The sequence below is a fragment of the Sebastes fasciatus genome, chromosome 2 (assembly GCF_043250625.1).
Source record: "Sebastes fasciatus isolate fSebFas1 chromosome 2, fSebFas1.pri, whole genome shotgun sequence".
NCBI classification, from domain to species: domain Eukaryota; kingdom Metazoa; phylum Chordata; class Actinopteri; order Perciformes; family Sebastidae; genus Sebastes; species Sebastes fasciatus.
The window spans coordinates 34,455,712-34,481,272 of record NC_133796.1 but is presented as its reverse complement, the minus strand read 5'-3'; the positions used below and the strand labels follow the sequence as shown (position 1 = coordinate 34,481,272).

Here is a 25,561-nt window from a genome sequence, read left to right as displayed (position 1 = left end):
TTTCATGGCAGTACATTTGATAGTTGTTGAGATATTTCAGCCTGGACCAACGTGTTGGACCGATATCCCTACAGCCACAGCAGATACATACAGAAATCCATGTCATGATACGATTTTTTTTTAAATATATATTTTGCAGTGCATAAACACAAAATCTTAAAGAATTATAGGGTAAAAATTAGGGCTGTCCTCATCCATTCTTAGTCGACCAACACTCATACGATTTTGACGACTAATCGATTAGTTGATTAAATCGACGGATCTGTAAAACTGAGTTTCTCCACATTGAATCACACAAAAGCACCACCTTAAATCTTGTGTTTACCAGAGATGTGCTCATAAATGTCTTGGAAAAAAGTCATTCAGCATGTAAAAAGAATGAAAACGACTAATTGTCTTAAAAAATCTTAGTCGGCTAAGACTAAAACAAAAGTGACTAATCGCCTCAGAGGGGGAAGCCCTTCTAAAAATATATATTAAACAATGACCATATCATACATTTATTTAGCAATATGGAAGCAGTCTCACCTTATTCCATTCCTCAACTTTCCATATGGAGCAGGGGCGCAGGTAACATCGCTGGGCTGGCGCAGGCCTCTTGGCCGGATTGCAGTCAGAGTCAGAGCCAGTGCTGCAAGCCAAAGTCCTCCAGATGGCACCCAGACCACAGCTGGTGGAGCACTGCCCACAAATGTAGTAACACATGAGATCAGTACAGGGTCCGATGCACAAACAGCTCCAGCATGCACAAGGAACCTCACTGATTCGGAGATTTCTTGGGGTCAGTCTTTAAACATTTCCCTAATATGCAAATAAATGCACATTCTTTAAATATCACGTGCAGCACAGCAGGGGTTTGAGCAGAACCGTTCGTCAAATGTGCCATAAAAAGTCATTACCTAAACTGACATTAGCTGCATTAGCTTTAGGTCAAATGGTGTCTCCAAAGAATTGAAATGTGTGCAGGGACCAAACCTAGACGCTGTGTCTGCATAATAAAAGCAGACGGAGTCAAAAATAATGAGCCACAGCTGTGTGCTTGGTCCCACAGTACAACAGCACAGTGTGTGGATTAATGCAAACTCACCGCGCTCCAGTTGCCGGTGACCCAGTAGGCAGCGCTAGTGACTTGTGTGGAGGCTGAAGTTGGGGCAGATGTTGGCCACAGGATAGGTGGATGGGTTGGCAAAATGGGCACAGCAGGTGTTTCCATGTGTTGTACTGGTGTAATGCTACGCTGAGGAGTGGTTGCTGCACTTGTTGGAAGCTGGTATGAAGGGCCAGGATCGGTGCTACTGCTGCTCCTCACCATCGGGGGGATGACTATTTCATTATAGTCATAATCAGCTGAATGAGACGATGGCGCTCGGGATGTGGAATCTGTTCCAGTTCTTTCAGCGAAGGCGGGTTTTGTCGGCATCTGTTTCACTGTAGCTGGCAGGAAATCGGCGTGAGGAGGCCGAATGGCTCCCTCCAGATTTGTAGGAGGTATGATTTCTGTTCCAGTTAACTGTGTGGAGTCATCAGAGGCCTCTTGGTTACCTGAGATCAGCAGAAAGGGAACAGGGAGAGGAGTGGGTGCCTCAGAGGCAGGAAGTGAGGTTGTACTGAGGTCAAGGTCTGTATGGTCCCATGAATTACCCTCCCTAGTGGCATATTCTGTACTATTACTATTAAAATCCAAGTCCAGATCCTCCAATGTGAAGGCAGTTGGAAATACTGTTGTTTGACTACTTGTTTGAGGTATTTCTGAAGCTCTTTCGTCCAGTTCGGTCTTAACCTGAATTATAGCTGCTGGCGTGGGAGAGCCTGCGGGTTCTGGATTCTCTACATCGTCCTGGTCTGCAGAGATATCCGGACCTAATGTGCTTTTTTCATTGTACTCATAATCATCATGTTCCTCTTTCTCCTGAGCACTCACCGTTCTAGTATTAACAGTGGTTCGATATCTAGGGGTCACCGTAACAGCCTCAGTGAAAATGCCATAGTTATTTTCAGCCTCCTCCTCATATTGCTCCCATTTCACATCCTGTGTAGGCTCCTCTGTAGTGGAGACCAGACGAGGCATTGTGCTAATGTTTTCAGGCCACCACACATCCTCATCATGCGTCTCTTTGAGTGTTTGTGAATGAGTCGTAGACAATGGCGGTGAGAGAGTGGTAGACACGGGCAGTAGATAATCCTCAGAGAGAAGGTCATCCAAATTGTCTGAATTGGTTTGCATGGACTCCTCTGTTGCTGCATTACCATCGTCCTTCACATTATTCAGATTTCTGTTCTGTGGCTCTTCAGTTTTCGAAGTGTACGCCTTTGAAAATGTAGAAATGGCTGAAGGAGCGCTTGTAGTTTCCATGTCTGCATTTTCTTTCACGCTGCCGGTTGGCTTGACCTCCTGCGGAGCATTGAATCCGTCCCCTGAATCTTTCCCATCGCTCTCAAAGTCATCCTCCAAGTCTTCATGGAAGTTGATGAAATTATAGTCGTAGTAAAAATCATCAACTTGAACACCATTTTCCGGAGACTGGTTGGTATTTTCAATGTTATTGTGGTAGTGAAAATCTCCCTCGACAATGTTGTTGAGGTTATTATTATTATTACTCCTCGGCTGGGCTCTGGTGGTGCTGTGTTTGGGAGGAGGTTTGACTTCAGGTATGGAGTTGATTTCATTGAGCACTTCTTTGCTCGACCAGCCGCTTCCAGACCAGTCGATGCCTCCAAAGTTATCCACCACTTGTGGACAGTCCTGGATGTAGCAGGTCGCCACAGCGAGGGGCTTCTTCTGAGGGTCACAGTCAACCCCTGTGTTTCTAGAGCAGGTGACATTACGGCGACGTACTCCGCTTCCACAAGTCAGCGAACACTGCACGGAAGAAAACATCAGATCATGATTAGGACAAACTTTTACTTTTCAAATGTTCTTTAAAATTGAGGGTATAACTGTAATAAGAAGTACATCTAGTAAGCCAGATTTTTAACAAGTTAATTGTGATTATTCTGGTCGCCTCAGCTCCTTATGCACGTCAATCTAAATCCTAGCAGCTGTGAAGAAAAAATCCTGATCATCTTTAGTTACCCTGGATTATGGGACTCCTCGAGGTCCCAACCAGCTCCGTGAGGTTATACAGCGGTGCTACAGTATGAGCTGAACGCTTACATCAGCATGCTAACATGCTCACAATGACTATGTTAAGCAGGTATAATGTTGACCAGGTTCAACATCTTAGCTTAGCATATCAGCATGTTTTCATTTACTAATTAGCATCAAAACAAACACAAAATACGGTTAATACGCCTGTTAATCATGCTTCAGTTTGAGGAAACATCTTAAAAGGCAATAAATTTGTCAACCATAGAAGAAGTGGACGTAGTCACCGTGACGTCACCCGTTGGTTTGTGGACTACAGTTTTGAGGCCTCGAGTTCGGCATTTTGGCCGTCGCGATCTTTTTTGCAACCAGAAGTGACATGAGAGGGTGGAGCTAAGTTGAACCGAACGCTGAATAAGACATTTTCAGGCAACCAAAATGTTCCAATTAACTTTCAAGAACTGTAAACACACTGTGAAAGGGTTAAAGTTGTAAGACGAGAACACGGACAACTCCCAAACCGGACAACGCCGCGGTAGCGACCTGTCAATCACAAGGTAGCCACGCCCTAAAGCATCCCCTGCTTTATGGTCTATTTGACTCTAAATGGGACCATAATTTACTAAATGAACATCATGCTGTATTGAAGAAGACTTGAAACTAGCGATTGAGACCATAAACTCATGTTTACAATGTTTACTGAGGTAATAAATCAAGTGAGAAGTAGGCTCATTTTCTCATAGATTTCTATACAATCAGACTTCTTTTTGGAACCAGAGGAGTCGCCCCCTGCTGGCTATTAGAACAAATGCAAGTTTAAGGCACCTCCACATTGGCTTCGCTTTTCAGAACCGGTGGCTTCCCACGGCTCTCAACATGGTGACAGCTGAGCCGGCAGCTAGCTGCTAACGGTGCTAACAGCACTAACAGTGCAAACAGTGCTGACAGACCTAACAGTGTTAACCTGGGAGGGAATCAGAGGGTGGCTGCTACGCTTCTGCGACAACGCCGTGGGTATGGTCGGCGTTATCAGCTGTAACCGCCGTATGAGTGCTGTGCAGAGTGGCAGCGATTAACTAGCCAGTGGGGCATGCACACTGGGACTCACATGCACATGTGGCCGGACCGGCTACGTAAATAAAGCACAGAGAAGCTCTGATTACAACACACACAGAAGGAGAGTGACTTCATTCTCTGCTCAGGTAGACATTACTCCTCTACAGTATATCTTTACATAGACAATAGTTGTTTGCTGCTGTATTAATGCTCTGAATTTAAAATGTAGCACTTTTAAAGTTAATTCATTTATTTTTAAACATTTCTAAAAAGTTGTTTATGTGTGAAAAAAGAGATGGATATGACAAAAATTACAAAAGACATGACATCTGTGTAGTTAGTTACAGCTCTGGTCACGAAACTAAAGGTCTGAGGCAATACATTATACTGCCTCTGAGCAATCAGCAACATGGGTCGGTCTTTGTTTGTATGCCAGTCACATCTTTAGCTTTTGTATTTTGAAAAAGCTTGATATGTGAAAATGTGTTGTGACACATGCTGCCAAAATGAAGAAATGCACACAACAAAAGAACTAGAAGATAAGTGCATGAATGACATTCTCCATGATTTCTACATAATTTAACATCATCTTTCACAGAAAGACCTTTTTAGAAAATGTGAAAGTAGCTTTAAGAATTTAAGGTCAACATAAAGAACAATTTAGATTTTCATTTCCTTTTTCAAACAGCACAGTTGCAGACAAACCAGAAAACCAGACTGACCTTTGACCAGTTGCCGGTGGTCCAGTCTGCTGGGCAGGGAATGTGTGTGTTGCAGGAGGATAGTGACTCAGGGATGGGTATGTGTTCACATTCACTGGGCTGCAGGGCTTTCTGCTCCTCAGCACTTACTGCCTGGATGCAGAGCACTGTCCTTTTAGTCAGGCCCGAGCTACCACAGCTCGCCGAGCATTTCTGCCACTCCCCGACCCACCATCTACACACACAGACACAAAAGTGGCAAATATGTCCAATTTAAAAGGTACAATTGTGGAGGAAAATGACAATATTTTTAGTGGTGAGATTTCTGCCTGTCAAAACTTTCAGTCCCTGACTCACTTTTTCAGCTACTTCAACTACACAAGAGCAAAAAGCCAAAAAAACAACCATTATTAGTGTACTCGCTTCGTAAGTAGGTAATAGAGACACAGGGTGGAAAAGATTGAGACCTTTTGCGAAAAGTTTGCTCATCCATGGAGGTTTGTGTTTCAAAGCTCGGCATTACGTAAAGTTTTTAATGTCATTATCAAATATCATGGTGGCAGCAAGTGTGGATTTGTGGTGTGTGTTGTACCACAAAATGAAACCACAATTTATTTTTAAAGGAAAACACTGCTGGCTGGTTTGAAAGTGTAGTTGAAGTGCTGAGCTAATGCCATTTAGCCTGTCCTTTAATGCAAAATAAACTGTGGCTATTCATTAGCCACTACACAGAAAGTTAAGAAAAACACAATACTTATAAAGCAGTTACACACAAATAATTACCCATAAAATTACTGATTTCTAACAGCAGGAATATAATAATAATCTTCACGGTATTACTGCTGCTGTTTACGACAGGCACAAAGTGATATGTACACCCACTGTTTCCTGGGAGTTCCTGAGGTGTACTTGAAAAGTGGTAATGGCAGATCACCACAAACAATGAAAATACAAATTATCAATATATTGGATGGATACTGCTAAAAAAAACAACTCTGTTTTTCATATGAAAATCTTAAGTGTTAGATTACTAAAACAGTATGGGAGATTTTATAGTAAGTCCGAAACCTTAGTATGAAACCAATAGTATAGGAATTGCATACTATTTCCAGGGAATAAAATTACAGTATGCAATGCTGAAATATCCCACAATGCAACGCGGTAGTGATGACAACATTTATAACAGACGTTGACGGACTGCTTTAAAACGCCAATAACGCTTCAATTTAACTGTAAGAATAAGAATTCTCTTTGATAGGCATAATATATAATTATGGTATAAATACTATGGTTACATGTCTCCAACTGGCAAGGAGGCTCTTAGGAAGTGACGACGTAAATTATTGCTCAGTGAGTGCAAAAAGATACGTTCTGCTGTTTATTCACACAAAAGTATGTTCAACGATAGTACGCCTATTGAGTATGTAGTGCACAGTATGATATTTTGAACGCAGCCTTTGTGTCACAGAAAAACAGACTGTAGTGGAAATAGTTCATCTTTACACGTCATTTAGAAGCTGTGGACATAAAGATCGACCATTCTTAAAACAATTTCTTTATCACTGATTGATGTTGATGCCCTACATCATGCAACTTTGAACAACACAAATATTGTCCTTTCAATATTAATTGTAATATCCACAGAAAGAGTGGACAACGGTGCATTTTGGTGCTCCTACAGCATCTGTAGATACGTTTGAACAAAAGTCCTCCTCTGATAGGAAATTGAGCTGTTTCACTGCTAATACTACCACAAGTTAACAAGCTGTGGTATGGTGCAATTAAATGTGTGGGAGGAAAAGTGACTGAAGAGTGGTGATGCTCAGTGAAGTAGAAACCTGCCAGCTGTGTCCAGCCAGTTATTCCAGCTCTCCTGTCATCCCTCTTGTCATCTCTCACTGTAATAACCATAATTAGTCTTCAATTCTGAGAAAATTTGAAAAAAGAAAATACAATCCAGGAGAGGTGGTGTAAATATGAGGACACCTTTTATTCTCTCTAAAGTCCTCCTTGTCCTCAAGAGCTCCTCCAATCAGTTCAAAAAACACTTGCAGACATCAAGACATAACTCAAGGACAAAAACAGAAGCACAACAACTATTTGTTGTATGTACTATGCTTTCTAGCACACTCTCGTCTTATATAAATTGATTTAATAAAGAAAAAATCATTTAATACATTGAATCAAATTGAGGATTTTGTTGGAGGGGGGGACGCTCAGCTTTTCTTAGATACAAGTAGGGGGACTTCAAGGAAAATAGTTTAGGAACCTCTGGTTTAAGGTGCAGCTGTAAGATTTTTTTATTTTTTGCCAATCTGCAATGGCAAACTACTTTTGAAGATTAAACTTTTACGTTTTGATAGCTGTAGGCTGTGTTAAGATATGATTAAAGTAGCACAATGGCACCTAGCCTTGCATGTATCTGACATTTGGAGCAGTCGAGGTGGTGCCATGTGCAGACAGCTGAGTTGCTAAAATTGTTCATGTGAAGCGCAAGTTGAAAGAAACAGCAACATATGTAATCTTTCTTATTAAAACAGCTATAACATGGACACAATTGTTATCTTTTTCACATTATTCTGTTACAATTGTCAAATCATAACTTCAAAGACATCTCTTCCGCCGTACAAAAATACTAAATCTGTGACTCCAACAGTAATTTGGGGTTTGGTACTGAAGCTTCCTTGCACACTACAGAGCTGCAAGGGTTGAAAAGTGTCTTTATCTCCGAGTGTTTGCCTGTGAATACCGCTTGTGTCATTTTGTAAATAGTGTCTGGAGGGTGAACTCACATGGCTGGACATGGATCCTTGTTACAGCTGGTTTGGTTATCGTCAGGCCGGGTTAAAGGGTCACAGAAGTGCTCCTCCACTATCCCAGTTGTCTTTTCCACACAGTGAACAATCTGCCTCTGAACACCTGGAATACCAATGAGACGGGAGATAAGCGTTTGTGACACACTAATACATATATATCTTCCAGCTTCGTCTTAGTCAGAGTAATAATAGCCTTCTACCCAGAGGGCACCTGGTAGGCCACCAGTAGGTGATTAAGAACAGCTAACCAGAAATAACATCACTACATACAGAACAATGCATTTAAAACCAGGACCCACGGCATTGGAACACATAACTATACTAATAAAATTGTATCGATAAATGCACATTTCTGTTAACGTTGTATCATTGTATCATATCTTTTGGGTAAAACACATGCGCAGTAAAATCTGGTCTACACTCTCCGAAATTGAGCCAATCGCAACGCACGACCGCAGCGCCAGTTACACTGCGCATGTGTCATACCAAAAACCCCAAGACCTGTGCCTGCCCGTTTCCCAGCCTCCTTCCATAGGCCTTGGTTTCAGACAGCATTGTTGCACAGAGCAGTGCATGAAAGGACTTGTCTCCTAAACTGTGAGTGACAGATTTACTGCATCTCCTCCTCTCTCCATCATTATTACTATTTCCACCCCGTCAGAGCAGGTGACACCTCTCACCTCTGCGTGGCCTCTGCTGGAGCCTAATTTACACCTTCAAAGACGCCTTTTAAAAGGACTAGACGGCTACCGCAGATTAAAAGGCAGACGGAGACAGAAAGAAAAAAAGAAATAAGGCAGGAACAAATGCAGGAAAACACTGTAAGCCATGTGGATGATGTGGCCTTTTTCTTCTAAATTCAACAGTCCCACAGCGGGGAAATTTGCAACCTTGCACTTTTAAACAAAGGGTGATTTTATTGGAATTGCATTTGGACTCAACTTGACAGCATTTATAGCCTACATTTCCAGTAATTGATATTAAAAGCATTCAGAAAATGAACAGTAGCACGACTGGCATCGTCCTAATAAATCCAGATATTAAAACTCACCAGTCTAAAGCTGACTTTCTTGTTGTGTGTCACAATCATATCAGAGTTTCTATTGGCCCAAAGCTAATGGTGGGAGTAATGGACACAATATGCTTGTTGTATTGGCGCAAATGGTCCCCATCTGTAGATATGCACTTTTAATGCTAGATCACAATTTTATGATTTATAGCAAATTATTTTACCCCCCAACAGAGTGCCACGGACCCCTATTTGAGAATCACTGCTCTACAGTAACAGTAAAGCCAGAATTGAGGTTAAAAAAACATATTTGAGTTGCACTTCTAGAGTCATACAATATACTGTACTTTCTGCATTATGCTTAAAAAGGCAGGTCAGGTACTTCTCACTCTGCCAATGTTCCCTTATTACAAACAACTGTGCAACACTGCAGTGAAAACAAACCTGCATCCAACTCCCTGTGCTCCGGAGCTCTGAACAGACATTAAACATTTTTATAATCTACAAAGACTCGACAGCCGACACATTAAAAAAATGTCCACCAACATACGCAGAGGTTTTAGCCTTGACGGTCGTAAAGAAGCACATATTGAACAACCGCGTAAACACAGAAGACAGCCCATCAAATGATTTCTGATTTAAGCTGCAATCTGAGAAGAAAGGCAAAGAAACGGAGGAAAAACACAACATACATTCATTAACTAGAGAGGAGAAGCGAGGGCAACAAGGAGCTGGAGGTAAGCTTTAGATTAAGCTGTGTCGAAGAAACCTGTTGAACTGGATTCAAATAATACTCACACACGACACCACGCACTATTTTTGCGTTTGCTTGCTGTTTGAACAAATAAATAAATACACAAATTAACGTCAATTGTCCTGATTCTAGCTGTACAAATGAAACATGTTTAAGATAATCCTGATGAGAATAACACACAGTGGCTGTATCAGACCGATAACAGAGAAAAGAAGAAACCAAATAGTATGATGCTGATGAAATAATCACTCTTAATTACAATTATTTTTAGGGAGCCCCAATTTTACCTGTTCAGAATTTAACTGCACTTTGTGCCCCCTCTTCCACACACAGTGACCACATGTCTGTTTAAATGAGACTTTATTTATAAAATCTTATCATAAAAAAATACTCCACCAGTGAGAGACATGTCACAGATTACATGCTACTCGATATGTACTGTAGTATGTACACACTATGTCACAACGTATCCTCATACAATGGTTTGTATATCTCACTGAAAGTTGTTCCTCATTTTCCGTGCGTTTTCCTACGCAACGTGTCAATTTTCGCTCTTTACATGCATACAGTCTTTTCAAAATAAACTTCCGTCTTCACAGGAAGGTTTAGGCAACAAAACCACTTAGTTAGGTTTAGGAAAAGATTGTGGTTTGGGTTAAAATAACAATGGAAGTGGCGTAACTTAAGTACAGAAGTTACCTGACAAATAAATCAATGCCGAATGCCGGCCTCCTGGGAGAAAGTCTGGTGTTTTTTGACCCAACCATCCACCCTGACCTTTATACTTCCTGGTCCACAATTACATGGATTATATGTGAATTGATTTTGTGGGATATGTCAACGAATTACAGTGCATTACTTGTTGTAGGTAAAGCTACGAACGGTGTATGAGAACCGCCTGACCTTTTGGAGTAATTTGAAGCACATCATAATCATCTTCTTTTGTTTTTTTTATTTTGAAGGTACATAATGGGTGCAAAACATGTCAGTTAGCTGGTTTTATTATAAAGTGATGTGTGCATTTGTTTCTGTGCAGCAAAGTAAACATCAAAGAGTCCTGAGTCTGTGAAGCTCGATGCTTTTGCAAGCGGTGACATGATCAAATTCAACTGTCAAGCCGGGTTATTGTTTTTGAATATGTCTCTGAAAACACTGTCTTGAGTTATTTTTTACGCAACGCTAGTTAGAAAAATGAGACAAGCTTTCAAGCCCTATATTCGTCACACACACTGTGAAGCCACTTATTGATCTTCAAGGTCCATCACACAGGTCAGACTACAGCTCTTCTGGTAGATCAGTGAAAACAAAACACCACACAGAATGACTCCTGAAGGATCGTTAACTTGATAAATAGCTTAATACAGATTTGTATATCACACAAATGAAATATGAGTAGTGTTGACTTGTGAAGCTACTTTCATCTTTAAGTACTGACACGTCCTTTATTCTGCTCAGTCATGTTTGTACTGTACTTTTATCCAATCTTAAGTTATATATGAATGACTTGCATATAAAGCTGTTCGCAGAAAAAGAGGTCAAAAAGGTGACCAACTTTTTTTCAGGGTCAGTTGCAATTAATTTCTCCTCTTTGTTACCTCTAACGTTTCTATAGAAATAATGGAAGAAGATGTACTTAATAATACTTATTTGATTAGTTGTCTGTCAGGTGTCATCCTACTGAGTTACAATTAGAAAGGTCAAGGCTTTTGTCTGCCTAGTTAAAGAATGTGAAATAGCATTATATGAAATTTCTATGAATTTTCGTCACACATTTCAGCTTCCTGACATTCAATTCAAAATACTTTATTCATCCCTTGAGAGGCAATTCAAGGCAAGCGAGCGACAAACAGAAGTACACACAGACAATTTATACACGCACACATAAAAGAAAAAGTACCAATAAGACAAATATGTTAGAAACATACCCAAGCATTAATAGCAGTGGCCAGTCAATGCCTGGCCAACAATATCCAACACCATAAGGCACGTTTTAGTATGTATAAAGAAATATAAAAGTGCATTTATCAGTCTATGCACAAGGTAAACTGACCATTTCTTGTACCGTGGCTGCTCACAAGTCTAATGCTTCTGTAATAAAACCAAACTTCTTTCTATGTGTTTTATTCCTGATGGCAGCAGGTTAAAGTAGTCATAGAGGACATGAGTGGGGTCGTTGATAATCTTGTAAGCTTTTTTAACGTTGAAAACTAATCCTCAGATATTCAGTAATCTCATTTTGGTGAAACTCCTTTCTTTTTGTATCCCTCCTCCCACGGCATGACACATCCAAAACTAGGAGCGAAAGATTTACCAGCCTCTCTCTCGCTCTTTCTGTCTTCCACCTCTTCCTAACGTACAGCGACCGAGCAAACTCTGCGAATGGAGCGCGAAAAATAGTCCAGAAATCCTATGAACGATATCACTCTCTCTATGAAATAGAGAGAGTCTCTATTACATAGAGAGAGTGATATTGATAAACTGTCAGTTACTGTCAGCGTCGATTTTGCCCTTAGGACATAGGATATACGGGAAAAACTGAGACATCTGATGTTCGCTCGCTCACGTCCAGTTAGGAAGAGGTCTTAGTCTACATACCTACGTATCAATGACAAAACCTTAAGTTGTTCCTCTTACCTGTTCCACAGGTAACACTGCATTCAGTCCATGAACCATATTTCCAGAAGAACACTGACGCAGGGATCTCGTTGTCCTCTGAGACATTTCGACTGATTGTGTACTCGTACCGCACTCCTGGATTGGTCTCCTGAAAGAGAAGCTGTAAAACACAAGATGATATCAAATAAATAAAATACCAAAAATGAATTCTGGTAGAAAACTACCAGCCATTCTTGACAAAACATCCCCAGGAACTACTTCACAAAATAAAAATCTCTTTCACATATTTCCTCTTTGTGTTTCCAACACATATGACAAAGCATGAAGAAAGGATTAAAAAGGGACGGCTTCATTGGAGACAGCATATTTGCATGCACAGGACGACGACACAGAGTTCTGCAATTCTTTAAAAGATGTTGGGAAAGTGTCAGAGGTAGAAAGGTAGAGTTTTCTGTAGCCGCTCAGTAGCCCCCTATTTTTCTGTCTGTTTTTCAACCTAGGCAGTATGTCTTCTTCATAGCTGTAAATAATAATGATAGAGCAGGAGTAGGCAACATTAGGGACGCGATGCTTAACCATCGGCACATTAGCAATAAGTGTGCAAGAGAGTTTTTTGGAAATGTTCTGTTCTCATCCAGTTGCACGGCCTGCTATTTATTGTACTTTGATTTATTTTGTTTTCCTCACAGGCATTCCGTGAATACCCGTCCTATTCTGCCTCTGTTTGGCTAGTACTCGTTGCTTTCTTTGCAGAATTTGTGAAGTTTATTGCTGATGAACAAGATTGGAGGAGGGTTGGTAGGGTTAAAGTGGCAGTAGGCAGAATATTATTGGCATCATTGGGCAAAAAAATCCATAATAACCTTTCAGCATTTTGTAATTCAAGTGCTCCGAGAGAAGACTAGACTTCTGCACCTCCACATGGCTCTGTTTTCAGGCTTTAAAAAATCTAGCCTGTGACGGGAGACTTTGACCAATCACAGGTCATTTCAGAAAGAGCGTTCCTATTTGCTGTGCTCCGGCTGGTGGGCGGTGCTTAGTATTTCCTCAACTGATCTCAACATGGCTGCCGGGTCACAAACTTTCTCATTTCACAGCTAAACAGTACACTACAAGATGTTTCTGAAAACATTTGAGGCGAGAAATAGGCATTACAGCAACAGAATATTGAATCATATTTGATCAGCGCTGCCTAGTTTCACTGTTTGATCGGAGTTTGTGAGTGATTGATGGTTGGTTGTTTTCCTCCGGTTTGTGAAATCCTGCAGATGAGGATGAGATTAGGAGCACCGGAGGACACAGAGGCATGTGATTTTTTTTCAGATTACCTGTCTCATGCACTACTGTCAGGATAAAGTGACCGTTTTATAAAAAAATACTTTTTTCAATCATATTTGCTCCATTTCTACCCACTGCTGCTTTAATGATTTCAACTCAGGTGTGGATGTTTTCATAAAGATGGCAGCCTTTTTGTATAGTGCTCTCATATATAATAACAATGTCCTGATTATAGGAGAAAAATGTTTTTTAAAAATGTTGCTATGTATACGGATGAAATAAAATAGGCCCTTTTCACAGCAGCCATTTTGACTTGTCATTGCAAGGTGAACACAGGGGTAATTAATAACATTAATTATGGCCCTGTTCCGTTGAGGTGTGTCAGTCCCTGGTTTAGGCCTTTCTCACACCAGAGATTTTGACTTGACATAGTAGGAAAAGCACAGGTGTTATTAATAACACTAACGATTACACTAACTCAACCTTCCTTTCCTTAGTAAAATCTTGGAAAGAGCAGTTGCCGCCAAACTCCATCAGCATATGTCCAACCATGAGCTCTATGAACCCCTACAATCTGGATTCAGACCTCACCACAGCACAGAGACTGCCCTCATCAAAATCACCAACAAACTCCTTATCGCAGATGATTCCGGCCACATCTCCATCCTCATCCTCCTTGACCTCTCCGCAGCTTTTGATACAGTCTGCCACTCCATCCTCCTCAACTACCTATCTGACCACCTAGGACTCACTAGAACAGCTCTCTCCTGGTTTCAATCATATCTCTCCAACAGAAAACAGTTCATCACCATCAGTGACTCCAGCTCCTCCCCAGCCACAGTCAACCCAGGCGTGCATCTAACTTTCTCAAACTTAACAGCAGCAAAACAGAGCTCATGGTTGTGGCCCCTAAGGCACTGTTCAGGAAGGTTGGAGATCTCCTCCTGGATGTGGATGGCAGCTCTATCTGCCTGTCCTCCGAGGTCCGCAACATAGGCGTCATCCTGGACTCAAAAACATTTCTCGACTCCGGCCATCACTCTCCGACTCCGTGGCAGAGACCCTCATCCACGCCTTCATCACCTCCCATCTGGACTACTGTAATGGAGTCCTGTCCGGGGTACCCAGCAAAGCCCTGGACAGGCTCCAGTATGTTCAGAACTCAGCTGCCAGGGTTCTCACCCGCACTGGGCCCTGGCAGCACATCACCCCTAAACTCATCCACCTTCACTGGCTTCCAATCAAGTCCCGCATCAACTATAAACTCCTCCTTCTCACATACAAATCCCTCCATGCCCCTCAGTACCTAACCGACCTTCTCCAACCCTACAATCCATCACATCACTCGTTTTAATTACCTGGCTACAGTTTTCCTCTGTTTTATTTATTAGTATGATTTTGAATGCCATCTTTGTAAAGCGTCCTTGGGTTTCTTGAAAGGCGCTATAGAAGACCAATTTATTATTATTGAGTGAGCCAGCATGCACACTACCTTGAACCTGAAATAAAAGCAGCTAAATGTAATTCAGCCATTATTGATTTCATTATTTACACCTGTGCTTTTCCTACTGTGACAAGTCAAAATGACCCTGCATTGTTGGAGGGGTTCCTGCATTCCCAGAAGAGTTCATGCAATCTCGCTGACACACTCTTTAGTTTGAATATGATTCCTCCATGTTAGCTACACAGTTTACATCAAATGCCCACGGTTTTGTTTGTCAGCCAATTCATTTTGAATGAATACATACAACGTTATTATCGGTTTGAGTTTCTAGATGTTAATTAACTGAATACTTTCACCTTTCTGGTCTGTTTTCTCACCACATGTGCGTTCATATTGCTATGCTGACAGAAATTCACCTTGATTTCTTTCTACAGGCAGTTTCAGTATTGATTGACTGACAAGATAAACTCAAAGCATTAAGTTAAGCTGTTAATCAGACCTGAATCCACAGTAGTTCCATGGTGGGCCCAGGAGACGTCAGGTTCTCCAGGTGTCCCGTCCTCTCGTAGGTGAATACCGTCCCGGCTGCCTTGTACTCTCCATTCCACTGGATCGTCCAGCCACCATTCAGAAAATACTTGTTGGGGTTGTCACTTCGTAGCGCCAAGAAATTCCCAGCTTCAGCCACTTCCTCAATGCGGATGTCCCAGGCTCCCTCTGGGATCAGTCCAATGTCTACATAGCCTACAGGACATTACATTTTTAGTAAGTGAAACTGAAGCAGAAGATATCCTAATATACAGCGTGAAGAAAACGGCGGAGACAAAATTCCACCTTGGAGAGCTTTATGCTTTTACCATCCAGATCAAAATATCTTCCACAAAGAGGTGTATTGCTAAACCACAATTATGAGGAAACATACCAAGTCCTTCAGTCTCCTCAAACGTCCTCCTCACAGTTGTACATGTGGAGCCGTTACCATGACACACCCCACAGCGATCCTGTACGGCACTGGAGTCGATCACATAGTCGCAGCCTAAATTCTGCAACACACATGCAACAAAATAAACTCCATAATACATAATTAGAAATACCATACAGTGATATCTCTTTAGATTCAATCCAAATATTCCAATCTATCATAAAGACTTACAGGATCTGTTCATTCGTACATCACTTTGTAAAAGCCACAAAAACAGCACAGAACACAACCCTGCCTCACCTTACCTCACATGCCCTTGACTTGTTTAGATGAGGCAGGTGATGCAAGTGAAAATCCTAGTTATATTGTTCTGTGATGCTTTATTATTACTGTCACAACCTGTACTGAGCTGCTGCTGCTCCCAACTGGTGGAGTTAACGGAACAATATGTAACCCAAATAAACAAAACGTTAGTTCCACAAGATCAGAATTCAAAATATAGGATGGCAGACAACAGCTGCTACACTATTATTGCTTTCTCAAAAAAAAAATTTGGCCTGTATTTTTAAAGGCGCTAAATTCTAAATTCAGAGCATATGTACGATTGAGGGATTGCCTCCACACGACTCTCAACATGGGGACGGCTGAGCCGGCAGCTCACAGCTAACGGTGCTAACAGCGCTAAGAGAGCTAAAAGTATTAACCCCAAGGGGGAACCAGAGGGTGGAAGCTTCACTACGATGCCGTGGGCCAGGAAGGCGTTATCAGCAGTAACAGCCGTATGAGAGCAGTGCAGAGCGGCTGCAATTAGCGAGTAGGGCTGTTAAACGAATTTAATTTAATTTAAAAAACCACGATATTAGCATATGAAAATTAGTATTCGACAGTGGAAAAAAAAAAGCAGAACTACAACTTATTTAATTGAAAATTAAATGTAACATCAGGTCAAGCTGAACGAGGAATGATTCAACAAAAAGCGTAATGATGGAGAGAACACGGCCAAAGAGAGAGAGACACTGTGTCCTAACGGCAAGCGATACGTCATGTAAACCAATCACGTAACTATCAGCTGTACGTTTGAGATCAGACTGGAGACGTAACCACTTAAAAGATGGGTGAGTAGTACTTTTTAAACAGGAAACACATGTTTAAAATTGTGATCTATACTGGAAAGGACTTAAAATATAGCCAACAGTAAGTAGGAAACTTTGAGGCGATGTCCCTCTACCAAGTTGTCACTTTATTTAGGTTTTTGTAATGAAATGAGGCGGTATCATCGTATAGATAACTCCTCATTTCAACTTCACCAGTCAGCCGTTCATCGTTTATTGCAATGCTTACAAAGTGAGCGACAGGAATAAATAGAAACAGACAAAAGTGCTGCGTCGCTTGCGGCCAGTTAGGACTCGGTGTCATTGATTTAATGTACAAAATAGATATTTGATTAATTCTAACCTATGTGTTTTTTTTAAGAATGAATATTCAAACTTTGACAAATTTTGACAGGCCTATTAGCTAGCCAGTAGTGCACACACACTGAGACTCGCATGCACTCACATGCATGTGTGGTTCTTGGATTACAACACACACAGAGGGAGAGTGACTTCATTCTCTGCTCAGGTAGACATTACTCCTCTATACTGTATCTTTACATAGACAATAGCTGTTTGCTGCTATATTCATGCTCTGAATTTGAGCACCTTTAAGGTTGATTAATGGAAAAATACCGAAATACTGATTTGACCTTTAATGTTACAGTGATTCTTCTAAACACAAAATGGTTTCCAGGTAAGGCGGAAAACGTTGCTTCCTGACAAAAATGTCACAAAATGTCATGAAATCAGAGCCACAAAGTCTGTGATTGCTGTCCACTCAGTATCCAAACAATGTCTGTATCAGTGACTGGCATTTTGGCCCAGTGTGATAGGCAAGAGCAGAGAGATAACAGCAACGGCGCTTTTCTATCAACAAAGCTCATTTTCATGTAGAATGTCAAATGTACGACACTCGCCTGCAGAGAAAATAAAGTGAGGGTCAACTAAAAATACTGCACGGCTAACAAAGCAGAAATGCATGGAAATGAATCAGAAATACAGGAAAGGAATAATCAAATGAATGAAGACGAGACAACAAAACTTGCAGGTATATGTCATAGAATATGTGGAATAGTAGGTACAGTGTTGATACCTTACAGATGCCATTGACGCACATATCTCTGCTTTTGTTGCCTTCATAGCACGGCGTCCCATCAGTGACGGCGTCCTGCATCCGATCAGAAAAATGTTCATTGAGTGGACGGCAGTGCAGTTCACAAGGGCTGACTGAAAGGAGAGACACAAAGTTGTGATGAACACCACACATTAACAATAACTCTTTTCACTTTGCCTACTTACCGTCACAGACTGAAGTTTATTCTGCTCACCTCTGTTGATGACTGCCTCCCACTTGTAGAACTTGCCCTTGTAGGGCACTGAGTTGAAGTGACTACACTGGATGTCTCTGAAGGTGGGCAGCTCATGAGGACACGGTTTGGTGTTGCAAATCTTGTACCTCCGTCTCTCTCCCAAACAATACTTCCCTCGGTACTTAGGACTGTTGGATAGTCAAAGACACTACGTCAGTGCTGCTCGTTGACTTTTAAGTTAAAAACTTTGTGATATGGTGGAAAATGGTGAAGTAAAGTGGAGATATGTTTTTTAATTTTGTGCATAAAAACCTTTGTTTCATTTGACAAATAAAAACCAATGTCAAACAAATACAGTCCATAAAACATTTTTTTGCAAATATATACACCATCAATCGATTATAATATTTCATCGTAATTATTCGCATGATTTTCCATAGTTAATTATTTTATTATTATTATTTAATTAAAAATGTGCAATTATCACACAATTTGTATCTGTTCAAAATGTACCTTAAAAGGGAGATTTGTCAAGTATTTAATACTCTTATCAACATGGGAGTGGGCAAATATGCTGCTTTATGCAAATGTATGTATATATTTATTACTGGAAATCAATTAACAACACAAAACAATGACAGATATTGTCCAGAAACCCTCACAGGTACTGCATTTAGCATAAAAAGTATGCTCAAATCATAACATGGCAAACTCAAGCCCAAAAGGCAACAACAGCTGTCAGTGTGTCAGTGTGCTGACTTGACTATGACTTGCCCCAAACTGCATGTGATTATCATAAAGTGGGCATGTCTGTGAAGGGGAGACTCGTGGGTACCCATAGAACCCGTTTACAGGTCAAGGGACCCCTTAACCCCTCAACAAGCTATACTATAACATGGTTGATACCAATGGATTCCTTAGGTTTTTGTAGTTTCATATATCCAGTTTCTTCACTCTAGTTGTAAAACTGAACCTCTGAAAGATTGAATAGCAGCCGGGTCCGTCAGCGGCCTGTCGGATTTTTAAAAGGTTAATTAAAAATGAATGTGTTAAAATGAATTTGCATTGACACATTATTATCGAGTTAACTTTGACAGCCCTACAGAACATCATCCTCATTGTTTGGGCTCTAGCTGTAGATTACATAAGGTTACATAGCTTTGACTATCTCTCACTGTCAATCTAGAGAAAGATGAAAGGTGTGAATTAAGTTACTGCCCGAAGCTCCTTTCATTATCCAAATGCCAATCATTATCTGTCCTTGTATCGCCCAAAACGGCTTCATCTCTCTATGTTCATACAAAGAGACTACATTATACATTACAGACTCAAAATGTATCCTCTAAGTACAGTTAAACAGACTTTTACCCATGGCTCTACAACTGAGATGTCATGTTATGTTTATCAGATATTAAAGGATTTTTTTTAGCTCAAAATTAAGTCTTATCCTTCCCAGTTACTAACTACTAAGTTAATGTAAAACAATAGTTCAAAAAAAGAACATTTTTGTAGTATTTTTGGCTGAACAGTAAACCTTACACTGGGTTATCACAGTCTCTGTGGGCGCCCTTGACTCCAGCCCCACACGTTCTCGAGCAGGCCGACCACTCGCTCCACGACGCCCAGCCACCATTTACAATCTCTGGCTGATGCCCAACTGCCACACACTCTCCACTGAAGCACCACTAGTGAGAAAAAACAGCAAAGTTTACATCATTAAATAAATTAACACTTACTGCAAGCTTCATCTTCTTGTTCTTTTAAGGTTTGCATGTACCATTTTGTACTCTTTTCTGATACATTACATATCTCTAAATATCACTACATGTATGTTTTCTGTGCACTTTTCATGAGAGCTGAGAAGATATTGTTTACATTTTATTAAGTTCATTTTTATGATAATATGGTTATTCTGATATAAAATCATGAGCATTTCCTTATTGCTAAATCCGATTAAAGTATAATTTGATTAGGTCATCCACTGCAGGCATAATACATGGCCAGCGGCGGCGTCTGTGGTCTGATGAGGTTGATCCAACCTTGCAAAGTGAAGCGATGTGGTTCCTTGACAGAAAACCCAAAACTTTTGTACAATTTTGTCTTGTAGATTTGTGACTTTAATCTCACAGACTTTCTGAGCTTATTCCTCGCAAATTTACGAGTTTTGTCTTGTAAATTTACAACTTAATCTCGGAAATTCAGAGTTTTTCTCTGAATATTACCCCCCTCCCCCTGGCTCCGTAAATTAAATTTTTTTTTTTTTACCTAAAATGGCCCTAATACGCTGTGGTGGACTTGCTTGCAACATAAGCAAGCGCACCACAGGTCATGCGACTGAATTAGTCAATCAGCTCCAGGACCTGCTTCACCCTTTCTGTCCAAGGACAACACAACATCTGGTTGAAAGGTCAGCTAAACTGAAGATGGGACAGCGGCTGGTGTTCTCCACGCGTTTTTAGACGCAACATGTGAACGGCCCCTTACTGTACAACCTCTGCTAAACACTTTCCTATGGGAAAATGCAGAAAAAGCTTTAAAGCAACATCACTTAGCTTAGATGTGTCTCGTTCATTTCATTCTGCCAACCTGCTGCCAGGAGGCATCTGGTTCAAGCCCAAGTGCAAGATCTTTACGGTCACATGCACAACAATAACAGTGAAGCAGGTGTTGCCAATGAAATTCTTAGTTCTCTCAGTTCAAAACTAAATACTGCAAATAGAAAAGTCTCCCATGACCTAAAGTCCTTCACTTTAGAACACAAACACAATCAAACACAGATGGTTGTCAATAAAACAATCATCAATCTTATCACAGTGCCCACGCCTCGGTCCTTTCACGCTCATGGACTGGAAGACTCACCTTGTCCTCGCCACAACTGGTCCCATCAACAGCCCCGTCCAGCTTTGAGTGGCAGGTTGATCCCACGGTGCACCACAGCGTGCTGCAGACGTTCTAGGAGAGCAGAGAGAGATTATTATTAATTTAACTACCACATCATATTTGTCCCCCCCATCTCTCTGCACTCCTGACATCTGGAAGGAGGTTCCAGAGCACACAACTCTGTACAAACAAGGGTCTCGGGCTCGTGTTTTGGTTCGGCGGCGTGCACGCAGAAAGGACGCAGAAGTTCAAGAGCTATGGCGACTTGCATTAAGTTTCCGATTCCTCCTTTGCCTACAAGGGCGTATAGTGCCAAACAAGGAAAAATTAGGAAGACCATGGAGGAGAAGAGAGAGACAAAGAAACAACTGCATTTGACCTTTAATTAAATGACGACAGGCCTACGGAGCATCCATGTAAAACACATCTAGTGCTCTCCAATTAGTTATTGTAGCTGCTGGCGTTTTACTTAATAACTGTGCTTCAAGGATCTGCACTGCACAGGTTGTATTTGTCTCATTTGTCAAAACAGGCTTTTCTCAAAAGGTTAACTTACAGTATACAGTTTGACTAAATTGGCTGAATTCAGCAGTTCCACTGGTGTTCAAGTACAAAAATATGTCATTAATATTAACGGATGAAGCAAAGCCTCACTCGCAAAGTCTACAAGGATTACAAGGATTGCATAAGGATTACCATTCCACATAGCCCTGAGCAAAATACCACCAACAGTCTAATTGCTGAAGGAACAAAAGACTCGCTAAACCTGGCTGCTCTTATTCTCCTTAGTTGGAACCTTTTGTGTAGAGGGCGAGTCGGGTCAATGAGGATGCAGTCAGCCGTACTCCAAATGAGATCTTTACGCAACTGAGCAGCCGACATCTGGTCACACCCAATGACCCGACTCGACCTCCTGATCCTGCGCTGCAACCTATCTTGGTCTTGTTTGCGCATGTTACCAAACACGCAAATCAGGCCAAAGGACAGGATGATCTGTAGGACAAACTTGTAAAACAGTTGCAAGACATAGCGATCCACATAAAAACTGTGCAATATCCACAGGAAGAATATTCTCTGTTCCTGTTTTTTGACATTCACAAAAGTGATTATTGGCTTTTGTGCTTTTTCTCTTTCCTTTAGTGTGTTATATAGATTTTTTGTAAGCATAATAGGTCCTCTTTTAAGACTTTTCTGTGTGTAAAATGTACACTAAAAAACACTCAAATGTGTAGGATTTAGGCTCTCTCAAGAGCCAGTGTTTGGTTTGTCCGTTCTGGGCTATTTTGTAGAAACATGGCAGAGCAACATGGTGGACTCAGTGAAGTGAACCTGCTCCCTATGTAGATATGGAGGGCTCATTCTAGGCTGACGAAAACACAACGATTCTTAGTTTCAGGTGATTATACATTAATGAAAACATAGTTATGAATATTATATTACATTTCTGCTATCACTGGTCCTTTAAAGCAGCAGTTCACTGAGAGTTAGGTGAGAAAACCAATACCACTCTCTTATCTGTATGCTTAGTATGAAGCTACAGCCAGAAGCCAATTATCTTAGCTTAGACTGGAAACGGGGAAACAGCCTGGCTCCGTCTGCCAACCAGAACCTCTAAAGCTCACTCATTAACACATTCAAACTTGTTTGTTTGATCTTTTCTACAACCGTCTAAAAGCGACATGTCGGGGTTTTACGGGGGGGGGTTATGTGCCGGATTATTTCTCAGTCTGCCACATAATCCCAGAGAGAGGTGTCAATCTTCTCATCTAAGAAAGAAAGTGAAAAAGTGTATTTCCCAAAATGTTGAACAATTTTCCTTTAAACTTGTGATCATCCAAATGTGTCACTTTCCTAATAATTTGTGATGTACATCTCTGTGCAGTCTCTCAGGTTACAGCTCAACCATAGAGCAACCTTTTGAACAACATTTTAAAACCTCACCGCGCAGCACATATTGATCGCAGATAAGAGAGCTCAACGCACTGCAACTCAAGAAAACACGAGCAAATTCAGAAACACATTCACCAATTTGACAACACACACATGTGCAGCATAAAGAAATGTGTTGTAAATTCAGATAACATGTTTTCCTCATTTGATTGTGTTTGCATGTTTTGTCTTTAGTTGCGGTGCGTCGAGCTCTCAGTGCCTGCGTGAAAAGCGACGTCAGCTCATTGAGGATGTAAAAGGAACTTTTACACACAACAGTCTGGCCTGTATTTGCAACAATAATTAATCAAAAGACCAAAAATAAGCAGTTATTTTCCACAGTGGTGAAATCTGATGACCGATAACACCAAAAAGGTCAAATGTACGGTTTATAAAAGAGTTCCTTGGCTGATCGCTGCAATTGTCTGAGCCCATTATTGTAGCTGTTGCTCGACATTTGTGATGAATGTGTTTGCATTTGGCTGAAATCATTTTGAGATGTAAACGATTTCAGCATTTGAACTTTCAGAATGTAATAATTAACAGTAATCTGAATCAGATTTATTTGCCAAGTACGTGTGCACATACAAGGATATTGTTTTTTGCATCTCTCTCGGTGTACTTACTGCCTTCAACAAAATTACAAAATTTACAAATTCACATTTACATTACTATTTTATATTTACTTATGTTTATATCTATTTTAACTGCACAATTGTATGCCTTAAATTATTATTTTGCTTTTACTTCTACTTGTGTGATTTCCCCTTTTATATATACTGTATATATTTGATGAGCATTGTTGAAGGAACCTGAGACCAAAGATCATCATTACCAATGACTGCTTTGCTGGAACTGACAAATGACAAATACATAACCTTGATCCTTGAACGTACACAGAAATAGAAATAACAGGACAGCAAAGATAAAGAATAGACAGGACTGTTATATACATAAGTTTGCGAAAAAAAGAAGAAGAAGAAGATGTATCATATAAACATATACAGTATAATAACGCACCCATGACCAACAATAAAATCTATATCAATATTTAGCTTCTCTTCCAATTAATAATCTCCAACTTAGTTCTGACTGGTAACATAAAGATAAAGACTGGGAAAGGCACTCAGTGTTGATTCTCAACGTGGAGATTAAACTTCCAAAAGAAAAAGAACAGGTCACAGTGACTGGTCGTCACACGCCACACCAATTTTGAAAGCTTCTAAAAAGCTGATCTGAAGGGCTCACAACCTGGATGTGATTCTCCCAGGCCTTCCAGCTGAGCCACCATGTCAGGGATTTATCACGACTTGTCCTGACATCCTCCGCTGGCTGCATCTCACACAAAAAAGTCAACAAATCAATAGAGAAACCCTTCCAAATCCCCAAACTAACTGAGTATCAAGCAACTTCAACAATCCCTTTAACCAAGGACACAAAACAATCAGATGTAGCACTGACTCGTGCGTTCATCCAGAAGACTGTTCTACAAGGCTACTGAGCTCTCCAGAGAGTCATAAACACAGCTCAGGAAATAATCAGATTTCCCCTGCCCTCACTGGAAGACATCTTCGGATCACGCCCCGGGGCTACAGACGTTTTGGAGGCCCTTCCTTCCCTTCATAATATGCCATGGCAACTTTAATTCAGGACCACCCATCAATGGACAGAAGAAGATCAGCCTTTTCAATTAAAAACCTACAAACATCACAGGCAAAGAACCGGTATATATGTGGGGTGGGGGTTTGGAGGTCATCCCCAGTTTCTGACCTAAAACTATGCAAGTTTACATCATTTTGGACCATTACTATTACTTTAGCCTAGATAACACCCAAAAAGCTTAAAAACAAAACTTGCTATAATAATTATTTTATTATTTACACATATCACAGCCTTCGTCTTAACATTTAATTCTTCTGGCAACCTTTGGCAAGAAAAAAATCATATTCTGTAAATCAATAGGGCAGATTTAGAAAACTTTTAAATTAGGACTGTCAAAGTTAACGCGAAAATAACTTGTTAACGCAAATCCGTTTTAACGCCACTAATTTATTTAATGCAATAACGCAATCAATCTTTCGGAGGTTGTAGCGGGCTCAGTTTTAAAGCTAGAGTGAAGGTGCTGGCATATGAAACTAGAAAGGAATCCATTGGTACCAACCATGTCATAATGTCTTGTCACAAAGGAGGTTAAGTAACGCTCCAAACATGTGCTAAATTTTGGCGAGGAAAAACTGTCACGGCCATTTTCAAAAGAGTCCCTTGACCTCTGACCTCAAGATATGTGAATGAAAATGGGTTCTATGGGTACCCACGAGTCTCCCCTTTACAGACATGCCCACTTTATAATAATCACATGCAGTTTGCTATGTTATGATTTTAGCATATTTTTATGCTAAATGCAGTACCTTTCTGGACAATATTTGTAATTTTTTTGTGTTGTTAATTGATTTCCAGTGATATATATATATATACATACATACATTTGCCTAAAGCAGCATATTTGCCCACTGCCATGTTGATAAGAGTATTAAATACGTGACAAATCTCCCTTGAAGTTACATTTTGAAAAGATGAAAAATGTGGGATTGATTTGCGATTAATCACGATTAACTATTTTAATCAATTGACCAATTGATACTCTCATTCTCACACCTCCTCCCCGCC

The 25,561-nt window shown here is 40.6% G+C and overlaps 1 protein-coding gene across 2 annotated transcripts in view; it reads right to left on the bottom strand.

The window, feature by feature from the left end:
* adamts7 (a disintegrin-like and metallopeptidase (reprolysin type) with thrombospondin type 1 motif, 7) overlaps positions 1 to 25,561 on the bottom strand; it is a 106,034-nt gene that overhangs the window by 24,925 nt on the left and 55,548 nt on the right. For both annotated transcript variants that reach the window (XM_074621750.1, XM_074621757.1), the window contains 11 exons: positions 20,945 to 21,037; positions 19,625 to 19,770; positions 18,104 to 18,273; positions 17,869 to 18,002; positions 15,682 to 15,802; positions 15,259 to 15,503; positions 12,056 to 12,197; positions 7,635 to 7,761; positions 4,864 to 5,077; positions 1,088 to 2,860; positions 529 to 681 (listed from right to left, as the gene is read on the bottom strand). In XM_074621750.1, coding sequence (XP_074477851.1) covers positions 529 to 681; positions 1,088 to 2,860; positions 4,864 to 5,077; positions 7,635 to 7,761; positions 12,056 to 12,197; positions 15,259 to 15,503; positions 15,682 to 15,802; positions 17,869 to 18,002; positions 18,104 to 18,273; positions 19,625 to 19,770; positions 20,945 to 21,037 — 3,318 coding nt within the window. The remainder of the gene's footprint in view (positions 1 to 528; positions 682 to 1,087; positions 2,861 to 4,863; positions 5,078 to 7,634; positions 7,762 to 12,055; positions 12,198 to 15,258; positions 15,504 to 15,681; positions 15,803 to 17,868; positions 18,003 to 18,103; positions 18,274 to 19,624; positions 19,771 to 20,944; positions 21,038 to 25,561) is intronic.